At 40.6% G+C, this 21878-nt stretch overlaps 1 protein-coding gene across 1 annotated transcript in view; it reads left to right on the forward strand.

Annotated features, from left to right (window-relative positions):
- RAPGEF5 (Rap guanine nucleotide exchange factor 5) overlaps nt 1-21878 on the forward strand; it is a 155165-nt gene that overhangs the window by 49566 nt on the left and 83721 nt on the right. Inside the window, exons 8-9 of the mRNA XM_056483737.1 lie at nt 10493-10569; nt 16356-16481. Of these exons, the coding sequence (XP_056339712.1) occupies nt 10493-10569; nt 16356-16481 (203 nt within the window). The remainder of the gene's footprint in view (nt 1-10492; nt 10570-16355; nt 16482-21878) is intronic.

Consider the following 21878-nt stretch of genomic DNA (forward strand, 5'->3'; position numbering starts at 1 on the left):
CTTTATCTTTCAGCCCATTTCCTCAAGTAGTACACATCCTTGTGAGAGTTCTGGGTAAATTTATTCTACAATAATTAGCAAAAGCTTTGTCATATGGTGCTATCTGAATGTCCTATGCTATGTTATTCATTTTATTCACTCGTAGAATTGTTGTTATATAGAAAATGAAAATAATTACAAATTTTAGTTAGACTTGTATACACACTTGAAAAATGACGTAAAAATACATGATCAAAGGTCATTCAAGAATGGACTACTTCAGCATTGTGTGTAAATTTCAAACATATGAAGTACTATTGAATTTACATGTTTCATAAACAACTAGGTATTCAATATCTTTGGAGTAAAATGTGCAGTTTTTTACCACCTATGCCGCTGAGAAAGGGCATAATGAGGAATGAAAAAACTTGACCCTATTTACAGAATAAAGTAACAGTTATGTGCCAGAAAGGTGGGCATTTTCCCTTGTGAAAAAAAAAAAAAATTAGAAAGTTTGAAGGGTGGGGAAAGGGTACAGCAATAGGATCTTACTGCTTTTCTGTTCCCTTCGTGTCCCTTTTCAATAGGTTTGCTTATTTGACTCAAGTAGTGCCTCATTTCATTGCAAATTCCAGTTCCTCCAAGCACTCAGTTGTTTAAAGCAAGGGCTGAAATTAGTAAACTCTGTGGAATGAGAGTTCTTCTGCAAATTCTTCAGCAAATGATACTTACAGGATTCACCCTGGAGAAACAGCCACTTAAAGGTGCAGGGCTGTTGTGCTTCTGTTAGGTCATGGTGACTGTATCTTTACTTTTCCTTTGCCCACTGAAATGTGATTCAAAATAAAAGCTTCACCTGAGAACACAGCTAGCAATATTTTACTTTAGGATCTTTCTTTTAGGTCTGTGATTTCAGGTCTTGAAGTAAGGGAGGTGATCTTGGTTTGTTCAGCCTAGAGAAGAGGAGATTGAGGAAAATCTCGTGGTGGTTCCTCATGTGGAAAAGCAGAGGAGCAGACATTGATCTCATCACTCTTGTGACTGTTGGCAGGACTCAAGGAAATGGCATGAATTTGAGTCAGGGAAGGTTTAGTTTGGATATGAGGAAAAGGTTCTTCACTCAGAGGGTGCCTGGGCACTGGAACAGCTCCCCAGGGAAGTGGTCACAGCCCCAGGTCTTTCTGAGTTCCAGAAGCTTTGGGACAATGCTCTCAGGCACGTGGTGGTTCTTGGGGTGTCCTGCTCAGGGATGATCCTGATGAGACCCTTGCAGCTCAGCATAATTTATGAATCTATGATTCTAATCATGTTTGCTATTTTCAGCAATCCTTTAAAAACATTCTGTGCCCTATTGAAGGGAATCCCTACCCCTAGGGACCAGTGGGGGTTACACTGATGTATTGCATGCATCACATGGGATTCTTCCATTATGCCTGAGATCAAGCACACCCAGAAAATGATAACATTTCAAAAGGGCAGGATCAGACCCCTTCTATCCCTGGGGAATGAGGCTCATTTGTGCCCACCCTGGGTGATGCTGGGGGTGGGAAATGCCCTGAACCACATCAGTGAAAGGACTGCACAGTAACACTTACCAGCTGTTGTGTATTTATATCAGCTGATATAAAGCAGAATGGACTCAGGCTTGGAAAAAGAAGGGAAAGAGCTCTCTGCTGGGAATTGTGGTGAGAGGGATTTTGGCAGTTTATGGTTTTGTTTTTGCAGTTTTTGCAGAACTTTGAGCATAGCTCTTTCTGTGTGATCTTAGGTACTCACATAGAAGAAATCAGCAATGCAGAATAGCCTTGTAGGGGAAAGATATTTTGCACATACGCAGAAAGAGATGGCACAGTAAGGTCAGAACGACAGCAGTTGTGCAAAAAACAGCCCCCAGGTGAATGTTTTGTTTACTGGGGCTTTGGGAGAGGCATTTACAATGAGCTCACAGAATTTATTTATTCAGAGTCCTCTTTGTTTCCTGCTCCTTTCCTGGCCATGCCTGGGGGATGTTTCCATGGAATAGAGAGCAGTTTTTCACTTTGCACCAGCCCCCTCAGCAACAGTCCATACCTCCTTGTTTGATCTGTTCCCAGCAACCATTCTCTGATCATGTAATGGCCCCTTTCTTCTCCATCCTTCCATCATCTTGTTTCAGACAACACTGCTACAGGTACATTCACTACCACATGATTTTTTTAAAAAATTAAATATCATGCACATGAGAACAAATATCTACAATTACTGGATAAAATTTAAAACATTCTGAATTCAAGCATCAAATGATTCCCCTCAAGCTGTGATTGGTACAAAACCCCTTGCTTTTGTCTATTCCTGTACTAATCCTACAGCATTTTCATACAATTTTTCTCATTTTTTTCTCCTTGATAAAAGATAGGACTTCATATGTTGACAAAGTGAGTATAAAATGTGGCTTTATTTTTGCATGCATCACAAAGGGCCAGGCATTGAAAACCAAATCTCCTCTGGCCATCTGAATCAACAGTAGTTGTTTTTCTGCCCATCTTGTTTAGCCAGAGGTCTTTTACAAATTTTGTTGTTCTAATGCACCACTACCTGGTATGAAATATGGACCTTCAAAGCCAGATGAAAAGCTTTGGTTCTTATAAATAAATTAAACAGAAGTTCCTAACAAAACCAGTTGTACAATAATGTGACCATGATCTGACTGAGCTGGGAAATATTGGTGGCTTTACTTGGTACACTCATTTTTTAATTTATAATAGGTATGCAATGCAGGCAGACCTGAGCCTCATTTTAACTAAAGTTTGTCTTTGCTGTGGTCATTTAGGAGCAGTGGGAAGGAGTGGTGCCTTAGTGGTGATCAGCAGGACCAAATCTACATCTGCCAGCCTCCTTTCTTACCACAGTGGCTTTGCTGTGTTTAGATTGCAGATACCTACCCTTGCTGTTATCTGTTCCTTTTGATAAACTCTGCAATGAGGGGAAATGCTCTTGCATCATTTCTGGAGCCCTGTTTCCTATTTGAGATTTGAGAAATGGCTTGTAGCACTAGGACCCTTGGGAACTTCTTTTTCTATGTGGAAACTAATCAGAATAATGAGTACCCTCTGTGCAAATTCAATATTAGTTCTACACCTAAGGTCAAGCAGAAGTTAATGATCATTTTTTTGCATACAAAAGTCAGTTATGAGACCAACATTACATTTCACACTTTTGTAGTTGTAAAGTAAAATGCTGGAGTAATTTATGTTAAATTGATTTAAACTACAAAGCTTAAATATCATAGCATCTCAGATTAGGGTTTGAGAGAAAATGGCATCATTGTCACTTGTGCAAGAGTTCATTCACTGATTTACAAGTACCTTTATTCCATCTTGTGCTTGCTGTGCTTTTTACACACAGAGGTGCTGAACAATGCTGTAAGCAGGAGTCTGTCTCTAATAATTTTTGCATTTTCTTTGTTTCTTTAATTAGCTGATTTTCTCAGCTGATTGCACAGCTGTCTGGGCAACACCCCCCCAGGGGTCTGCCAACTGTTTCAGAGATATGTAATGTACTCAGTGAAGGGAAATCTGTATGATAATTTGCATATATATATGCAGAAATAGTGGGAAGGAATAAGAAAGCTCAAAGGCAATTTTTGTATTGCTAATAAAAGGAAACACGTTAAGGATGAGCCTAAAAAGCTTTCTCTTTTCAGTAATTTCTGAGAAAAGATTACTCTTTCATGGTAAATAAGGAGCCAATTCTCAGATGGAAGGTTTTGTTCCTGGGATTATTGCCCTCACAAACAGCTTTTGGGGATTCCAGACATACTCAGTGCTTGCTAGTTTTCCCCTTTAGTTTGGAAACAGAACTTGGAAAATGCAGGAATATGCATGAGGATATGGTCTGGTCTAAAATGGTCCCCAAATCCGAGGTTTGCAAAACATTTACTGGCTGCTCATCTTCTTTTCCATTGCTCAGCACTAGTGCTCTACACAGCCTAGAGGATCTGGCTTTTAGTTTCCCCAGTGGTGTCAGTATGAGCTATTCATTTTTTTCCACTCTGATAAATTAATAAGCATCAGCAAACATTGTAACACTGTCAAACAGCTCAGAGCTGCCATAGTAACCAAACCTCTCTACAGCTCTCTGTATACCCTCCACAAAGAACAACAGGGGTTTTCACAAGTTCCATTGTTCAAAATAACAGTAAAGTTTTCAAAAATAATGAAATTAGTTATGTGATTAAAAAAATAAAATGGGGCTTTCTGTTTTTTTCTTAAAAGCTTCATGCCAGCAACTTCCATTGGAAAACAAAACCAAAAAACCCAATCAAAAATGCAGAAGAGAAAAAAACATTGCTGTAAAAAATTTGGAATATAAGAAGAGTTCTAGAAGTTGTGAGCTTCTCGGCAGCTGACAATAAATCAACTGGTGCAGGCTGCTGGCGATTCTGGAGCCTTTCCCCTTGGGAATATTCTTGCAGATTCCTGAGATCTTTCTGGTTTGACAGGAACAAAAAAACTCCCACAACAGGCTATAACCATCCAGCAGGGATGAGGCAGTGAAAGTCTCCTGGCTTGTCAAATAAACCAAGTCCTTGTGTTCATTCTCTTTGGCTCTTCCAAGGTGGGAATGTGACTCCTATCTGTAGACTGGCTAGATAAAAGAGATTAATATATGAGCTGTGATCACAGAGTGCTGAAAAGACTGAAATCACACAAAGGGCAGGCTAGTTTGATGCTCTAGGATGTTAGCAGGTTAAAGAACGCTACTAAATAATAAATTAACGTCTGCATTTGAAAGGAAGGAGCATCTCTGAGCACATGAGCGATGTAGCCTTAGCGGGGACCGAGCTTTGTGTGGCAAGCAGAGCTACTTGTGGAGCAGCTGTGAGGGCAGTGAAGTGCCCATGCAGCCTGGGCAGTCCCAGGTGAGCCTGGCAGTGTTTGTGCAGCTGGAATCCCCACGCTCAGCTGCCCCTGGGTTTGCAGTGGGCTAAGTTTGGTCTAAGGAGCAGCCTAGGGCAGTGCAGGGCATGTCTGCTGAAGGTGGTTTATGGGCTCTCGTCCCCAAAATCAGGCGGTCCTGGCCCCAAGGATGGATTTCGCAGCCAGCTCAAGGGCTGCAGCTGGAGTTGTGTGGCAGAAGGGGTCTGGCAGCAGCATCACCTGGATGGGGTGTCCTGTCCCCCGCCTGCTGCCTGGGTGCTCTGTTCCCAGCCAGATCATCAAACCCAGTAGCAGTAATCCTTGCCAATGCACAAACCCCAGACGCCTTTTGGCAGCACAGAGGGGGAGCAGTCCGTGCAGCCAGCAGTGATGGGGAGCTAAGCTGCTTCCTGCAATGGCCATGTGGGTGCCACCCAGAGCCAGCTGCTTCCAGATGTGCGTGCCTGCTGTGCAGCAGAAGAATGGTTAACTGTGATGACAGTCCTTTCTTAGGCATTTAAATAATTAGCTTTCACGGTTAACACCCTATTAAGCCAAAGGAGGAAGTTCACACCTCTCCGGGTGTTATTGTTCCAGTCTGGCTGGCTGCAGCAGCAGAATGACGATAGTGCCTTGGTTTGTGTTGAGAAGGTTATCTTTGCTGCCAGAAGGGGTAGAAAGAAGAAATTTCATTTATAGAAAAGGAAGAAAGCACAATAAAGCAAAGCCTCTGGGAAGATTACAACGCTGTGGGTTCCAGGAGTTGCTTTATTTGTGGATTTTTTTTTTAACTGTCCTTCCCACTTTCATTTGGGTGAACAATTCTGCTATATTGAGCAAGACTAAGCCTTTAAATGAAATAATGTGCCTGTAATATTATGTGACTTTAAAAAAATCTTATCAAATGTAATTAATGTAATTAATTTACCTTCAAATTTGTGGATAAAGAGCAGTGTGTCACAAAGACACAGCTCTGTGGGTGACCTTGGCAGATTCTTCAATAGGCAGGAGAAGCTCTGTAGTGCTGCTGGTGTCTGCTGTTACCATCACTGCATGCCAACCTGTCTAGCTAAAGAGAGCCCTTTAGCATGCTGCTGGAAAGACAAATCCCTTCCAGTGCCTTGAATCTACAGTGAACTCTGTGGCACAGCTGTAAAAGCAGGGTTGGTTCCAGTGTGAGCAATGGTTACATTCCCTTTCGTTTCACACCTCCATGGGATGGCTGATCCTGCTGGAGTAGCAGGTACAAAATGATTTATTTTGGTTTCTTATTTCTTTATTAATTTTTTTTCTGCTGATTTAATGATCTGAAATGGAATCACTAAAGGACAAACCTCTCCCTCACAAGAGTTCTTGTGGTAACATAAGTTTACAGAAGAATCTACTAACAAAATCTCAGCTCTGCTCTGTGAGGGCACAAGGAACTCAAATAATGGCCCTTGAGATCCTTAAGTGACTATAAAACATCAACATCCTGAATTCCCTTGACTAATTTACAAATGGACATGTTTGAGCTGCACATAAGCAAGCTAATGCTCATTTGACATATTTTTCTTTCATTCATGATGACCTTTCCTCCAAAGGAGATATGCTACAGGTAGAAAAGGGAACTGATCCCTTTACATTTGCTTGTATTTTTTTCCTGTCTCAGGTCTCAAGGCTGAACCCAAATACAACATTAAGTAGATACATATAGATCAGGGTAAACTACTTTTTTCTTTCCCTGTTATTGCTGCTTTGTTAAACATGCTGGGATGTTTGTATCAGGGAGCAAAACTGGATTTATGGTGGTGGAGAAGGAAACATGTGGCTCGGCTCCAAAGTTCACAATTTTTTGTGTGTACAATCCCAGAATCAGCATTTGCCTGGGAAATACTTTCCTGTCCCACCCTAAGCTGCCGCTTGCTTTTCCTATGGTTGAATTTGCAATATTATATTTTTTTTAATCAAAAATTAAATGGCCAGCAAACAGTAAGTAGGAAATTATCCTTGAATCCTTATATTTTGTGACAGAACTTGTATTGCATGCTCAATAACCCATGAGAGCAGTGCCTGGGCCAATTCTAGGAGTGTCTATGAGTTGTTGTGGGGTTAGGAGGCATACTGTGTCTAACAATTCTGCAATCAATTTCTTACATGTATGTGGTGGCCCCCAGTAGCATAAATTTCTAAATATACCAGAATATTTTAAGAAATGTGTGGGTTTTCTCTATTTTATAGACAGAAACCAAGAAAATATAATTAGGGGTTGTTGTTTGTCTGTGTGGCCACTTCAGCCTTCAAGGGACTGTGTTCTTGTGATGGGAAAAAAGTATGAGATGCTGTGATTCCTTGAGTGCTGCTCCCTGGGTGTAGTTAAATGGTTCAGCTGGTTCTTTTGGGTTTGGATAAGAGGCAGGGAGGACAAAAAAATCAAGTTTGTGATGGAAATTTCAGGAAAAAGAGGCCAAATGCTCCTTCTCTCCCAAGAGAGCTGCAAGAACGTCAGTGTGAGGTCTGGTTTGTTTTCTTTTTTCCTTTAAGAAAATATTTACTGCTTCTTTTCTACATTCCTTACACAGTCTAAACAACATTGAGGCCAAGGAGAGCTGGGTCTGGATGATAAACTTATTCAGGTTTCTTTAGAGTTGAGTTGCGAAATCACTGATTAAAAAATAAAAATCTTTCTTTTTCCTTTTAAGCCTTTCACTTAGAGGCAATTTTCTCATCATATTTGAAACGATGCTCATGTCAAATTCATTCAACACTCAAGGATAGGTGTGTTCATTGGGGGTTGTGGTCATGCAGCCTCTTTCTGTTTCCCTTTGTGCCAGGTAAGAGATGTTGCTGCCCTCAGTTCTGGGTGTTTGCTGCCTGTCCCTGTCTCCCTGGCCAGACACCATCCACTCTCTAACCTGCCTGCCCAGCCAGGTCAGCAGCAGGGGCTGCTCCCTGAATGTCTGGGGTTGAAGGTGCTCTGGGGTGTTTGCCCTGGCTCTGGGCAGGGAAGGGGACACTTGTAACCGAGGCGTGTGACAAGAAGCCAGTTGGCAGGCACTAACCCTTTCCCCTGGCACAGCTGTTTGTGGAGTGCCCATCTGCTCAGGGCTGTGGAAAAGCTGGCTGGATCAATGCAAATCACTTAAACCTGGATGCATGGTCTTGTCACTAGCAAGGTGCCACTCCTGTAAATGCCATGATTAATAGCCAGAGTCTGGGGGGGAGGTTTTGCCCATGAGTGCCTACAGCAAATTGATTTTAGAAGAAATCAGAAAATTGAAAGGAGAATTGGGGAAATGCAGGCTTAACAATTTGAGAAATTGCTCAAACTGCCGATTTTCAGCATTTGTTAATGCCCTCTGGCATTGCAGCATTCCTGTCTCAGGCAGGTTCTTCTGTAGTGGTCAACACATCAGTGTCCTGAATGTTCTGTGTCCCCCACAGTGGCAGTGGGTAGAACAGGGTCAGGCATATGTGGACTGTGCAAGAGGATGAGGCAGCTCCTGGGGAGGAAGGCTGGGAGGTGGGTTACCTGGGAAGGTACTGCACAGAGCCCCCAGCCTGGCTGGATAAAGGAGGTTGCCTTTAGAAACCCTGCCCTGTGCTAGAAAAGCAGGGGTCACACATGGCTGCTCAGGCCCTCCCTCTCCTCACTGTGTCATTGTGTAGTTCCTTTTCCAGGCTGGGGCAGAGACATGGCACAATATCCCAAGAGTGTTTGGTTTGGCCTAGCTTTAGATATGCTGGGATCTAATGTCCATTATACATGCTGTCTGTTGCAGCTACAGTCTGACCCCATGTTTTCAATATTCACCTTGAGTTTTACAGGTTTGCTAGTAAAGTGATGCCTGCAAACCCAGTGGTGAAGATTTATGTTAAAACTCTGTTTTCTTTGATAATGGATTTTAAAAGATTTCATAATGGAATAACTGCATTGACAGAATGACTTATTTCCCCTTTTATAATTACATTTTTATTACCTTTTTTTTTGATAGCATAACTGTGGGGGAAGAAACAAAATTGTATCCTATATGACATATGGCCTAGTGATATCAGCAACAATCCTGCTGTAGGAAAAAATAAATACAATTTATTTTAGAGGTCAGGAACAATCCAAAGTTACTTTTCTTTAGAATTGTTAGATGCTGCCTAAATGTTAGGCTGCTTTTTGTCTGCAGCAGACCCATAGCAGACACCAAGCTGGACCTCATGGCTCACTTAGGTGTATGAGCTTGGCCATGGTAACCTGATTATGTCTGAAGATTCAGGCTGAAGGCTGAGCATAGATAGGTGGGGATGCCTGGGGAAGACTCTACTGCTCCCTGCCTAGCCCTTCTCCTGCTCCCTTTGCTCATCAATCAAATTCTGAGCTCCCTCAGCTCACAGACATAGTTTTAAGGCAGCTCAGGACTGGTGATGCTTGTCTGAGTGCACTGTGCTGTGGGCTATGGCTGTTCAGGTGCAGCCTGGTGAGCAGCTCAGGTGCACAGGGGTGAAGGACAGAGGAGGTGGGCAGGAGGAAGCACACCAGCTCAGCCCTCCCACCCTTCCATCCAAGCCATGAGCCGTGAGGTGCTTTTTAGAAAATAGATGTGACAGCTCTGCTGCTTCAAGGACCCTTCTGGTATCACAAATGCTGTGGCTAAACCAGGAAATCACTCAATATGTACTCAAGATCAAAGATATTGAGTGTGGTTCTTCTAAGACAGTATAAGGTGAAGTCACTTTGCGTGTGTTTCGTTGGGTCTGACTCTCCCAACCTGCATGTGTCACTTTTCAGAGTGTCTGAGGCTCAATGTCCCACCAAAACACAGCAGGTGGCTGTGCTGACTGAAAGGGTATAGATAGTAAACCTGCCTATAGATGAAGCTGTGTGCAATACAGAAGTCTGATGTGTCCTTTCATAAGAGGTTCCTTGTTTCTTTAGCTGGATAAACTCCTAGCTCTGTTTTTTATCCTTCAGTTTGATACAAAACTTTAAAGTCTACCAAAACTTGCTGGCTTTAAGTGATTTAATTCATATTGAGTGAGGTTGATGGTTTCTTCTATTGTGCTAGCAGCAAAGAACTTCCAATAAAACATCTCCTGCTACTATTTATTTCTGGAGATGGCTTTCATGGCTAGTGGTGATATTTGTTAAGATTGACATAACTTTGCTTACAGAGAATTTTCCATCTGAGGTGAGGGATAAATCTGCTTATTGTGTTTAGTCTGACCTGACCTTCTGCAATATAATGGAAGAAGAGGGAGACCTTATTTTTTTATTGCTGATGAGTCATGATATCTTGTTACAATGTATGGAAAAGTAGAGTTCCTTAAATGTTATTGTTTTATCAGGACTAACAGTAGCATAACTATAACTACTTAATACTGGATTTTACTGCCTGGGGAAAAATAAAGTATATACTGTATTTAGTGCATAATACTAAAAATACTTTTGGAAAAATAACTGCATTTTTCCAAACCCAGTAAGGTGTACCATATAGGATCTGTCCAAAACCACTCCAGGAGTTAACCAGAATGCTAAACATTCATTGAATGGTCATCTTATTTGATCTAAAGTGGACCATGCTACTTTGCTGGTTTTTGTGATTTAAACCTGCCTGCTTCCAATATATTCCTCTTTCTTATTTTAGCAATTCATCAAAATGAAGAAAACAGCAGTCAAGAAATAAGAGGACTAGAAGAGCTCAAGGATACCTCTGATGCACAGGTACATGTGTAAGATTAATGGAATCTTGGGAATGTTTTCAGATCTACAAGATGAAGAACTGCTTCCAATAGCTCTGAGAAATGGATTTCCCTCGGTGTTCTGTCCAGGGAGCATGTAGGAGGGGGAAAGTCTGCTGGATCTTGTCTTGTGTGACTATTTAGAATAAGATTGATGATTACTCTGGGAATCAATCCCATGATGTTGCAATTGGACAGCATTCTTCAGCTATCTTTCTGCTCCTTTTAGATAATACACATAGCATATACCAGATGTGAAAGTAAAATGAGATGTGTTTAAGGAGGCAAGGGCATATGACATTTTGATTGAATTTTAATCACTGTAAGTAGACATGCAATGAAATAGGGATATTTATTAGTCACTCAAGTGCAAGCAACAACCTTCTTTCTTTCTTTCTTTCTTTCTTTCTTTCTTTCCTTCTTTCCTTCTTTCCTTCTTTCCTTCTTTCTTTCCTTCTTTCCTTCTTTCCTTCTTTCCTTCCTTCTTTCCTTCTTTCCTTCTTTCCTTCTTTCTTTCTTTCTTTCTTTCTTTCTTTCTTTCTTTCTTTCTTTCTTTCTTTCTTTCTTTCTTTCCTTCTTTCCTTCTTTCCTTCTTTCCTTCTTTCCTTCTTTCCTTCTTTCTTTCTTTCTTTCCCTAACTGCCCTCATTTACAACCAAAGCACATTTCTGGATATTGCTCAGAAGAAACTAAACTGCCTTTTAGAGTATTTTATTGTGGGATTACTTACCCTTTTAAATTCTGTGAATCTTTTTTGATTAATGTGCAATTCATTCAATCATTTATTTCATGTGTTCAAGCTGTGCAAGTGTAGCTGTATTGCTCATTGTACTGGTAGTGATTATTGCTTTTAATTTAAAATTGATTTTTCCCAGTCTGGACTTGTTTTTTCTCCTTATTTTCCTCTTGCAAATATTATGTTCCCCACCACTTGCCACCTTTTCTCCTTCTCCTCTTAGCAGCTTGCAGTTCCTGCCTCTGATTTATCTCCCTAACATCTTGGCAAGCTGAAAAGTTGTGTGCAAGAAAGACAGGATTTATGCTGATGCCTGTGAGCAAGCTTAGCTGAAAGGGTACAAGCCATGTAGCCAAGAGTGCATCACAGAGATATAGAAAGGAACCAGCAGGAAATGCTGCACAAAAAATTTTGTTTTCTGGGGGTTTTTTTGGATTTTTTTGGGGAGGGGGGTGAGGGGAAGGGTTTCTGTATCCTCAATTCCACTTAGTTGCTGTAGTTATTATTATTTTTTTTAAATGTTTGTTCCCATTTATGACATAGACAAGGTCCACGCAGAGCTCCTAAGTAGCCAGCTAATAAGATTACTTGGAATAATTAAAAAAGCCCATAAAAATGTATTATTGGGGTATTGATTCACCCAGATTTTAATTGACAGGAAACCAGCTTCTAAAATTTAAAGAATATTAAATACCTTTAAAATTATGCAATTATTAAATGAGCAGTTAACAAAAGCATTCATTGCTCTGCTGGAAGGAGAGCAGGAGTGTTATCAAAGCAATAGTTGCTCCAGTTTGTTAGCAGCATAAAAATGACATCCAGTGAAAGCCAAATACACTTTGTTTTAAAGAGATGAATGATTTTTTTCACTTAAGTGGAACTGTGCATATGACTGGAGTAAAGCAAGGGATCCTGTCTTTTAAGGCAGTGGCACATGATTTTAAGTTTTCAGGTTGATTAAAGGTGAAGCCAGTAATAATTACATTTGTTTCACCAGGTACAGAAAGAGAGAGAGGTACAATAAAAGAAAACCAAACTACCACAAACCTTCTGCTAATAGAATTGAAGGGTGTGGTGCCTGCTCCAAACACTGCTCTGTGGGAGGGAGGCTTGTAGTGGATAAAGTTGTGGAAGTGTAGAAAAAATTGGCAAGGGAATTTTCAAAAGCAAACAAGCTGTAAACAATTAAATTATGTAAATGAAAGATCCCATCTTGTCTTCCTAGGGATGTGTTAATTCACCTCTGTGTCATTGCTAGGATGCTCATTTATGACCTATGCAAAGGGAATATTTTCCAATGGATATGCTGAAACAGAAAGTGTGTTGTTAGCATCTTTTTCCTTTTTCCACCCTCAGTAGTGACTAATTTGCTTTCATTCTCATTAAACTTTTTAACATTTCATTGCAAATATTACATAAACACACTTAATTATAATAATTTTGAGCCACAAATGGCCTTACTATAAGGTGCATTCTTTTATCATTCATTTAGATAAAGCCAGTTAAACTATGCAACTTTTTAATTTTCATCTTCACATATGTTAGTAATTGTATCTGTTTTGGCCAATATGAATTAGAGGTCTAAGCACCAACAAGGGTTTTGGAGGAGGTGAGCCTGCACAAAATGAAAAACAAAGTCACACTTTGCAAGTAGGGTGACTTGCTTTTACCCTTTTGTCTAACAGCTTCCAAAGTATTGTCTGAAAATTAGATTTGTATTGAGAAGTGAAAATGATCAGTAATTGGACATTGTCAATGTTTTCCTAACCAGCTTTAGAAGCTTCATCAACTAATTATTTAATTTACCTGGATGTTTTTTACAAGTATTTAGCAGGAAGATTTGTAGTGGAAAGTCAGCATAAGTGAGGAAACCAGAAGTAAAAGTAAAGGATTCATATTTTTTTTTTCCTTAATTACGAAAAAACATGTTTAGCCTTTTGTGTTTCAAGTGTATTCTTTAATCCCAGAGCCAAATATATACAGTTAATTCAATAATATCTTAGCCCTCCCAGAATTTTTTTATCCTCTGGAAACTCAATCAAATAATTTTTTTTCATGTTCTCTGCAACTCTTTAAATTAAAGAACAGTGACAGGAAGACATGTTAAAGCATAATATTTCTACTTGGTGGTTTTTTGAAGGAGGACAATGTGATTCTTCAATGAAATTGCCAGTTTGAATACAGACCAGGTTTGTACAAGGGCTAATGGGCTTTTTTTTAGAGTTGCTGCTCTGGGGTGCTCATCCACAAGGAAGGCAGCAACATGCTCTGTGTGAACACAGGTGGAGGGCAAGTGGTGAACATTCAAAACTTTGTCTTTCTCTTGGATGTTTGTCCCACTTGAACATACTGAAGCCAGCTCTCACTCCAAAACTGAAGCCCCCCCTTCCTCTTCTTAGCATAAGTGGTTTTAACCATTGGGCTTTGCTTCACACTCTGAAGATCAATAAATATTTGTTCAGCAGGGACTCACAACCATCTCTTCCATTTTCAGGTCATGGACTATCTTCTCTGGACACATGTCCTGGTTCCAGCCAGGACAGGGTTAGTTTTTGCCATAGCCAGGACCCAGAGGTTATTCTGTACCTCATATTGTTGGTGGGGGTGGAGGAAGGGATTCTCTTCCAGGCTGGGACATTAGAAAAAGGAATCAGTTGGGTACTGTCTCTTGTGGAGGGGTTTCCATGTGAATCATTCCTTCCTTGTAATCTATATGCCATTTCTGTTGTTGCTGTTACTGTTTGTTTCCTTCTCTCATTGCTGTTTTCAGTAAATTGTTCTTATCTCAGCCTGTGATCTTTACCTCTTGTGCCTCCAATTCTCCTCTCCAGCTACCTGCAGGAGGTGGGGGAGGAGAAGTGGTGAGGGAGCAAGTGGCATCTCCTTCAGTCTCAGTGGGAGCACTAAACTGGGGAGTGCCATTCCCAAACCAGGACAGCACAACAGGAAGGTGCAAAAAACTCCACAGTACTAAGATCTCAGATCCAGAGAGAATCAAAATATTTATCATCCTGAAGTCCTAGTAGGCAATAACACTTTGAAGTTGTCCTTAGCCTACATTACACTGATGTAATACTCTGCTAGAAGCATCCTGCAGCCATGAAACAGCAGGCTTGATTCAGCTGATGTCCCCAAGCATTCAAAGTGCTGGAAGTGCAGACATCAGGCCTCCTAAGTCTTAGATTCCCTGTGTAAATTACTAAAGAAAAAGGAGACTATTAGGAAACAATTGATCTGACCATTTTCAAATGTCTGCTGTAGAATTAAAAAAAAAAAAAAAGTCTCTTCCTATATACCCTGTTTTCTCTGTTGATTAAACAAGTCTGGACAACTTGTTCACTATATTTTTCCACATTTGATAAAATCAGTCTTGCTGATTTTGCAGGGGATAGGAGTTTGTCAGAACTGGTTTATAAACCAATGTCTTCAATTTAGAAGATAAGGCACTGAACTCATGGACTACGTAAGGAATTTGAGATTAGGCAATGCAATTCCTTATTTTCTTAGTGGGTTTCTGACCTTCAAACCAGTGACCAGGCTCCTTATGTGAGGAATCTGGGTTCCTCAGGAGGCTGGGTTCAGGAGGAGCACAGGACAATCAAGGCACAGGCTGTATCTGAAATCCTTTACTTCATTGGAGCAGAAGTGCCTGATACAGACTTGTGAGGTGATGTCTTCTTCCCCACTGGAAGAATGAAGGCATGTACACATTTCTTTCTGGATTTGGTCGTGGAGCCTATTTTTTCCATCAGCATTCAAGAACTTATTCATAAAGTTGATTTGTTTTTTTCTCCAGCTGAAGAAATCTTAACCCCCACTTCTCTCTTCCTTGGAGAAACCAGGAGACTGTAGGATGATTTGGGTGGGCACTCCCTCACCTTCATCTCTCATGGACAGGAATTGCTCAAGGCCAAAAGATTAAACCCTGAAGGGTTAGCAAGTCAGGGCATCCCTAGTTTTTGGGCCTGACGCACAAGATACGTTGTGAATTCTGGAGTAGATAGGGATTAATTTCAACTCAAGATGAACAGTAGAAAGAAAAGGTGAAGGAAGTGGGGGGGAAATGTTTATTTGCAGATTGCCTTTGACGTTGTATAGCTGTATCATAGCCATGCCACATGATGGGTCCACCCCAGGCATCTGCTGGTCCCATCAGGAAACATCCTGGCTAATAAAAGCTGTGTGGTATCATTGCTCCAGGTCTGGCTTTTGCAGAGGCTGCATCCATAACCAAATCATGGACAGGGATATCAGCCACTGACTTTACAAGGAGCAGTTTAGCCCATATCACCTAACTTTGCCATTAGGCTAACTGTGCCTATGTGCAAGCAGGAATCCATCTTTTTATCTGCATCTATCTGGCATTTTTAGAAAGCAACCATGAATATTTTGACAAAACACTATCAGCATAGCTTGAATAACTGTCAGATTTAGAAAAAAAAAAATAAAAAAATAGTTCTAACATAGCTTTTAAAACAAATGTCATTTCCTTCCCTAAATAAATCAAGAGATACAGATTTGTTATTTACAGAATAAAGAAATGTGGCCCAGCTGTCTTTTAACTCTTGAGTCTTGCATATGTGAAAAATGGTTGGAGTGGGAGCAGAGGGAATTGTAGCCTGTTATTTTTAGGAGTGCCTTGTGTTGCACTTCATTCTTTTTCCAGGGCTGTTCCTGGCTAACTTTCCCATGAGTTTTTAACCTCTTGCTCTTGTTCTCTTATGTAACAGGAAGCAGGCTGACAGGAACAAATAAAACACAGCATATCTGATAGTTGCACTCAGTGGAGAGGTTGATTTAGTTAGCCCTGCCTTCTTTCCTCCAGAGTAGATGCATTTGGAGATTCAGATGTGCCTCTGTTCCCCTCCAGTTGTTTCCTGGGAAGCAGAGACTTGTTTGTGCTCCCCAAGTGGCACCGAAGTACCGCAAATATGAGAAAACAGATACATTTCTTTTAAGGTTGAAATTTGTGGCGGTGTCATGTCCTGGGATTGTGGATTTAAGTATCTGTTTGCTCTTTCTCCCACCCTTAAGGCAGGAGTTTTGTGCAAGCTTCAGGGAAGAGATGACATCGGGCGGATCGAGCTGGTCCAAAAGCTGGCGAGAGAGAACTGCCAGTTTTTGCAGGCGGACAGAAGAGCGCTGGAGAAAGCAGAGCAAGTAAGACATTTCTCCTTTGGGTTTTTTGTTTCTTTCGGGTAGGGGAGGGAGATTTAGGTCACAAAACCGAAATAGCAAAGCTGATGGTCAGAATCCAGGGCACACATTAGTCATGGAGCTGTAGCTGCTCTCCTCTGGCATTTACATTTCTCTAAAGTGCGTTCAGGTCAATAATTGTCAACACACTTAAATTATTATGTTGTCATTAACTGTCAGATACTGTTATTAATATCTTATACACACAGGATAGAGCAGACGATTTCAGGATGCTTTTTTACCAAATTGTTGGGTTTTAGAGTATATTTAAATAATGTATAAGACATATGAGTGCTTCATGTACTCCATCTTAAAATTACTTCACTGTGGGCATATTTGGATGCAAGTATTAGCTAAAACTTTTCAGCATGAATTAGAAAGAATGGTCTGGATAGGGAATTCAGCAGTTTGCGTTTTTTTCTTTTAAATTGTGTTTTCAATCAAAAGTTACACTGAAGAAAGCAGCATTCTGTTTAATGCTTCTGAAAGCACTTATTCAGATGTTAATAACTGGACTGAAAATGCACTGAAACTTGACTGCTTTGCTTACAGCACAATGTCTCCTAATTTTGTTCTCCTAGTAAAGATTTCTATTCTGATTGCATATTCATCTAAAGGTGCAGAGGATAATAACTGGAAGAAACAACAAAAAACCCACCTAGTCCTCATGTCTCTTGCCATTATGTATATGCAATTTATTCCATTTTCTGCTCACTGGACACTAGAAAAAAGACATGTGCTTTGGAAAATAAATACTTTTCAGCTCATCTGCAAGTTCATTCCTACAGAAATAAGGCTGTACAAAGGAAAAGAGAATGATGAAGTGTTTTTTCAGAGCTTCATGCTGTTCTGTTCAGCAGCATAGAGGGTCTGGTCTGGTGTAGTTAGATGTGTAGTTAAGTGTGTAATGTATCAGTAGGTGTGCAGGAGGGAGGAGGGCAATTAGGAGGCTAATTCATGAAGGGTTAGTTAAATTGTTTCTCAGCTGACCCTCTAGCAATGGATTTCTGGGAGAATTTCTATGTATCTTTAAACTGTATCCACAAAGGGCAATTAAAAGTTTAGGTGCTCAAGCAAAGAAATTTCAAACCAGGGAAGATTTCCATTGTATTTCAGGATTTGGAAACAAGATTACAGATACGTGGGCATCGATGAGAGGGGAATGTTGGGACTTATACTCAAAACAATTCAGTGGATATTTTTGCTGATACTCTGGTCATTGCAAAGGGTGCTGTGGAGTCAGCTGCAGCTCTGTAGCTGCACAGACTACAGAATAGTTCCAAAAATGGCAAGGAAAGCAGCACTCAGCTTTTCTTCTCCTTTTCAAAAGTATGGTACTTAGCAATTGCTGCTGTTTAGGAGAAGAGTGACTTCAGTTTAGCAGGAGCTGAAGCAATTTGCTCATACCCATCCTGAGCAGTATAACACAGCAATTGCTGCTCTCAGACAAGGATGTGCCTTTGGACCTTTAGGACATGCTTTTAGAGGTGACAGCAAAGAGAAATGTTGCCTGAGAGACTGCAGAAGCCCAGGTCGTTCCTCATGTACTTTTATTTTCGGGTGGGGAATCTCTTACAGCTAGTGCTGGCAAAAATAAATCATAGTGTGCTTCTTGCCCCTGTTCTGCACTTTGCTGGTTGTTGTGGGGTGGGTCCAGGCAGCTCATGCCCAGATATAAGAGAGACCTACAGTCCTTGTGGTGGGTGTGTTTGGTAAGCCCCCAGCTAGACTACTGAGTTCATTAGGAATAGTCAGAAGAAGCCATCCTGAACATGGGCAGGGTTTGTCAGAGCTTCTCAGTTTAGCTGACTCAGGTAACTAACTTTCACTGGAAAAAATGCACACACTGCCGTGGCAGGGCAGTGGGTTGCATATGTTCAGGAAGCTGTGAGCTTCCATCCCTTCCTCTCCCTCCCTTCCTCCCCTGTGGTCTGGGAGCTGATCTGGTGCACGTGCAGGTGACAGGATTTGACTGGCTGGGCAGAGTTCACTGCCCCAGGCAGATATCCCCCCTCTTCTCCAAGGAGAAAAGCAGCAGGCTGAATTGTAGTGAGTAAATTGTGGTGAATGCTGCTTGGATCCAGGATTTCAGACCTTCCCATCTCATCCTGCTGCTACAAAAGTGATGGCAGATTCATTGGCATCAGCTTACTATCCAGTCCCTTGGGCTCACTGTAAATGTTAGAGGAACAGCATGTTCAGGGTGTGGTATCCTTACTATGTGTAACATGCCCTTCTTTCTTTTTTTTTTTTTTTGAAAGCACAGCTTATTTTACACTGCTTTCTTTGTAACACAGGGTGACGGGCACTGAGTGCAGGAGTAAAATGGAGATGCTCTGTGTGTTTTCCACAGGACTCTAATTTCTCAGCCAGTATCCCTGCACTAAAGCTTTCACCAGCTTTCCCTCTGGAGCTCAAACTGGGCTTACTTGTATGATCTGCCTTCCTCAAAGGAATGGCATGCAGTCTGTAAATGAGAGAACCCTGCCAGGCTGTTCTCCCTGCCCTTGGAGAGCCTGCTACCCAGGCTGGCCTCCTGGAGCCCAGCTCAGAGCAGAAATGCTGCTGGCTTGCAGGGCTATGTGTTTCTGTAAGCCTGGGCCAGTGTCACTGTTAAAAGCTGGGGGCTTTATAACCTGCCTGGAAGCTAAGCTGCTCTTCCAAGAAGTCCAATTGGAAATTTTGCCTGAAGCAGGGCTCTCCTCTAGTTTGTTCTCCTCTAGGAATATGAAAAAAACCTCAAGACCCCAACTTGAGCATAAGGTTAGAATTGTGCACATGCATAATTCCTCTCTACATGTACTATGTCCCAAGTGTGATGGGAAATGGACCTGTGGCTCCTCTGGTGTTATACCCACTGTTTCCAATGCAGGTCTCCTCAGATTAGTGCAGCCTCACATGGGTTTCCAGCATTAACAGCACATATAAATCTATTATAATTGGGCTTTGATGATTCTTGTGCTTTCCTGTGAAGAGGAAATGGTTCTCAGCCTAATTGAAGAATTTGGTACTGATTTGGTACCCCAGTAACTCTTTCCTGTGCAGTGAATGAGGTGTGGAGCATGATAGAGAGCTAGACTGGTTGGCTAGGAGGACTTGTAAACTCTCCTGTCATTCAAATAAATAGTTACCATCTTCATCTGAGTTTGAGGACAAAAGTTAATGACTCACTTAAAGAAGATAGATGACATGTTGATGCACAAGAGGTTTTTGGCAGATAAAGGACCTAAAGGTGTTCTTTGAGGAGGGTGTTGGAGGTCTGTAGTCCACAAGGAGCAGGTGAAGCATGGATTGGTTTGGGTTGCTTGTTCAGGAGATGAAATATAATTATTTTTTCTCAGAAAAAGCAGATGGTCTGGAAGAGGGAATATATGTGACAGCTGGCTGGCTCACTGGAAGAAATTTTGGCTTGGAACTAGTGGGTGGGAGAAGGGATTCCTTTAGTCTGGCTGTGTTCTGAAGGGTATAAAATTGGAGTATATATATATATATCTGTAAGATGAAAAATCTGAAAGTCCATACTGCTTTTTCTTTTTTTTTTTAGTTTTCTAGTATGCTATCTTTTCACATTTATGGTCTGAATGAAAAAAGAGCTTTGAAAAAAGGTCACAATTTTAAAAGTTCTGTGCTCAGTTTCTACTGAGTGTGAACTACTTAATTGATTTTGACACTGGAAGCTGACAGTGACCAGGTTGTATTGATGTATTGGAACTGGTGTTCCTTGGTAGCACATAGTGCTAACTCCTTCTCTGGTAAACAAATTGTTTGCAAAGTGCTGTAACCATCATGGTGCTCACAGACTTGTGGAGAAAAACAAAAACTAACAGTGATTTTTTTTCCCCCACTCCCACTTCCTAATGTGTTAGAATAACAGGCTTAATGAAGGCACTGAACCTACCATATGTGTTATGTTTCCTAAAACTTCAGCTTTGCTAATGAGTAGAAAGTAAATAGAATTAAGTAAGCAGATGAGCTTCCTCTCTGTGCTTTTGCATTCCTACAATATATTGTTAAATAAATAAAATTAAATTATTGTCTAAAATACACAGAAATTATTTTAATATTGAATGTGGAGTAGCATAAAAAAACTGTGCAAGCTTGCAGTTCTAATTTTATCATTACATGCAAATCATACTCATAAGCCTAGGGAAATGTGAAACTGGTTATTTGTATTTTTATATAATTTAAATATTTCATTTCCTTAAAAAATCGCTTTGACAGAAAATAAATGAAAAATCTGTATTGAAATATTCAGCTATAGAGCAAGACTTCTTTTTGGAGAGTTTTGCTTATTATTAGCATTAATTATAATACAGAAAACAAGCTGTATGTGTAAAGCCATTTGAAGCCATTTATCATAGCTTTTTTTCCCTTTCAGCATACATTTGGGATGCATTCAAGAACATATTTGCACTAAACCCTAGTTTTTGGAATTCCTTTTAGTCAAGTACAACTCAAATAATGCCTTTATAATAGATGTGAAAATGTGTTGTATAGTATTTCCAGTTATTATTTCAATGAAGTGTTGCACTCATTAAGAAAATCATGTCTGTTTATAGTGTCATTGTTTAAGTAAAATTGTAAAAGGGGTTTTTAACCTCAGCAAATGGAGAGAATATTCTTTAGATTATAATATCATTTTCATAGTCAGATCAACTGAATAAGATGTTCACAAACTGACAGTAATGTTCAAAGGAGGCTCTTCCAGTATTTCCCTGTGCCAATAGGAAGGGGAACAACTCCTAAATCTACCCTGTAATCTCTTTACAGATTAATCTATATATTAGAATTACATACTGTTTAAAAGAATATAAGTATTTACAGCTTGAGTGTATTGATTCTGTGACTTAATTCAAGATGAAAGATATATGAGGCAGGTGTGTTTTCAGAAGGACAACAGATACTGAAGACCAGTTTGTTAATTTGCTGGGTGCTAACTTTTGTAATCGGTGGTCTCATTAGGAAGACAGATGATTTGCTCATTGAAGCAGGTTAGTGGTTGAGCTGGAGCTGTTAAAAGGCTTACAATAGAAGATTAATGATTTAGAGCCTTAGGTTGTACAGATTACTCATGACCAAGGAATTTCTTAAGGAAATTCCAGCCATGACACACCAGGGGTATTTTTCGGGTGCCCAGCTGGGCTGGACGCCTGCAAGGAGACAAGGATGAATGTCAGGACGTGTCCAGAGCTGCAGTTTTTGTTAGCTTGACAAAGCTGTGGCACTGTGCTGATGTACTGTAGTTGGATTGATGGTCAGTAATCAGGGCTCCAATGGAAAAATATCCTTTATGACATTGAGATCGAATTATGTCTGAATACAGTCAGTGACTGAAATCTGTGCATTACTTTCTCAAAACAT

Source organism: Oenanthe melanoleuca, chromosome 2 (assembly GCF_029582105.1).
Source record: "Oenanthe melanoleuca isolate GR-GAL-2019-014 chromosome 2, OMel1.0, whole genome shotgun sequence".
Taxonomy (NCBI): domain Eukaryota; kingdom Metazoa; phylum Chordata; class Aves; order Passeriformes; family Muscicapidae; genus Oenanthe; species Oenanthe melanoleuca.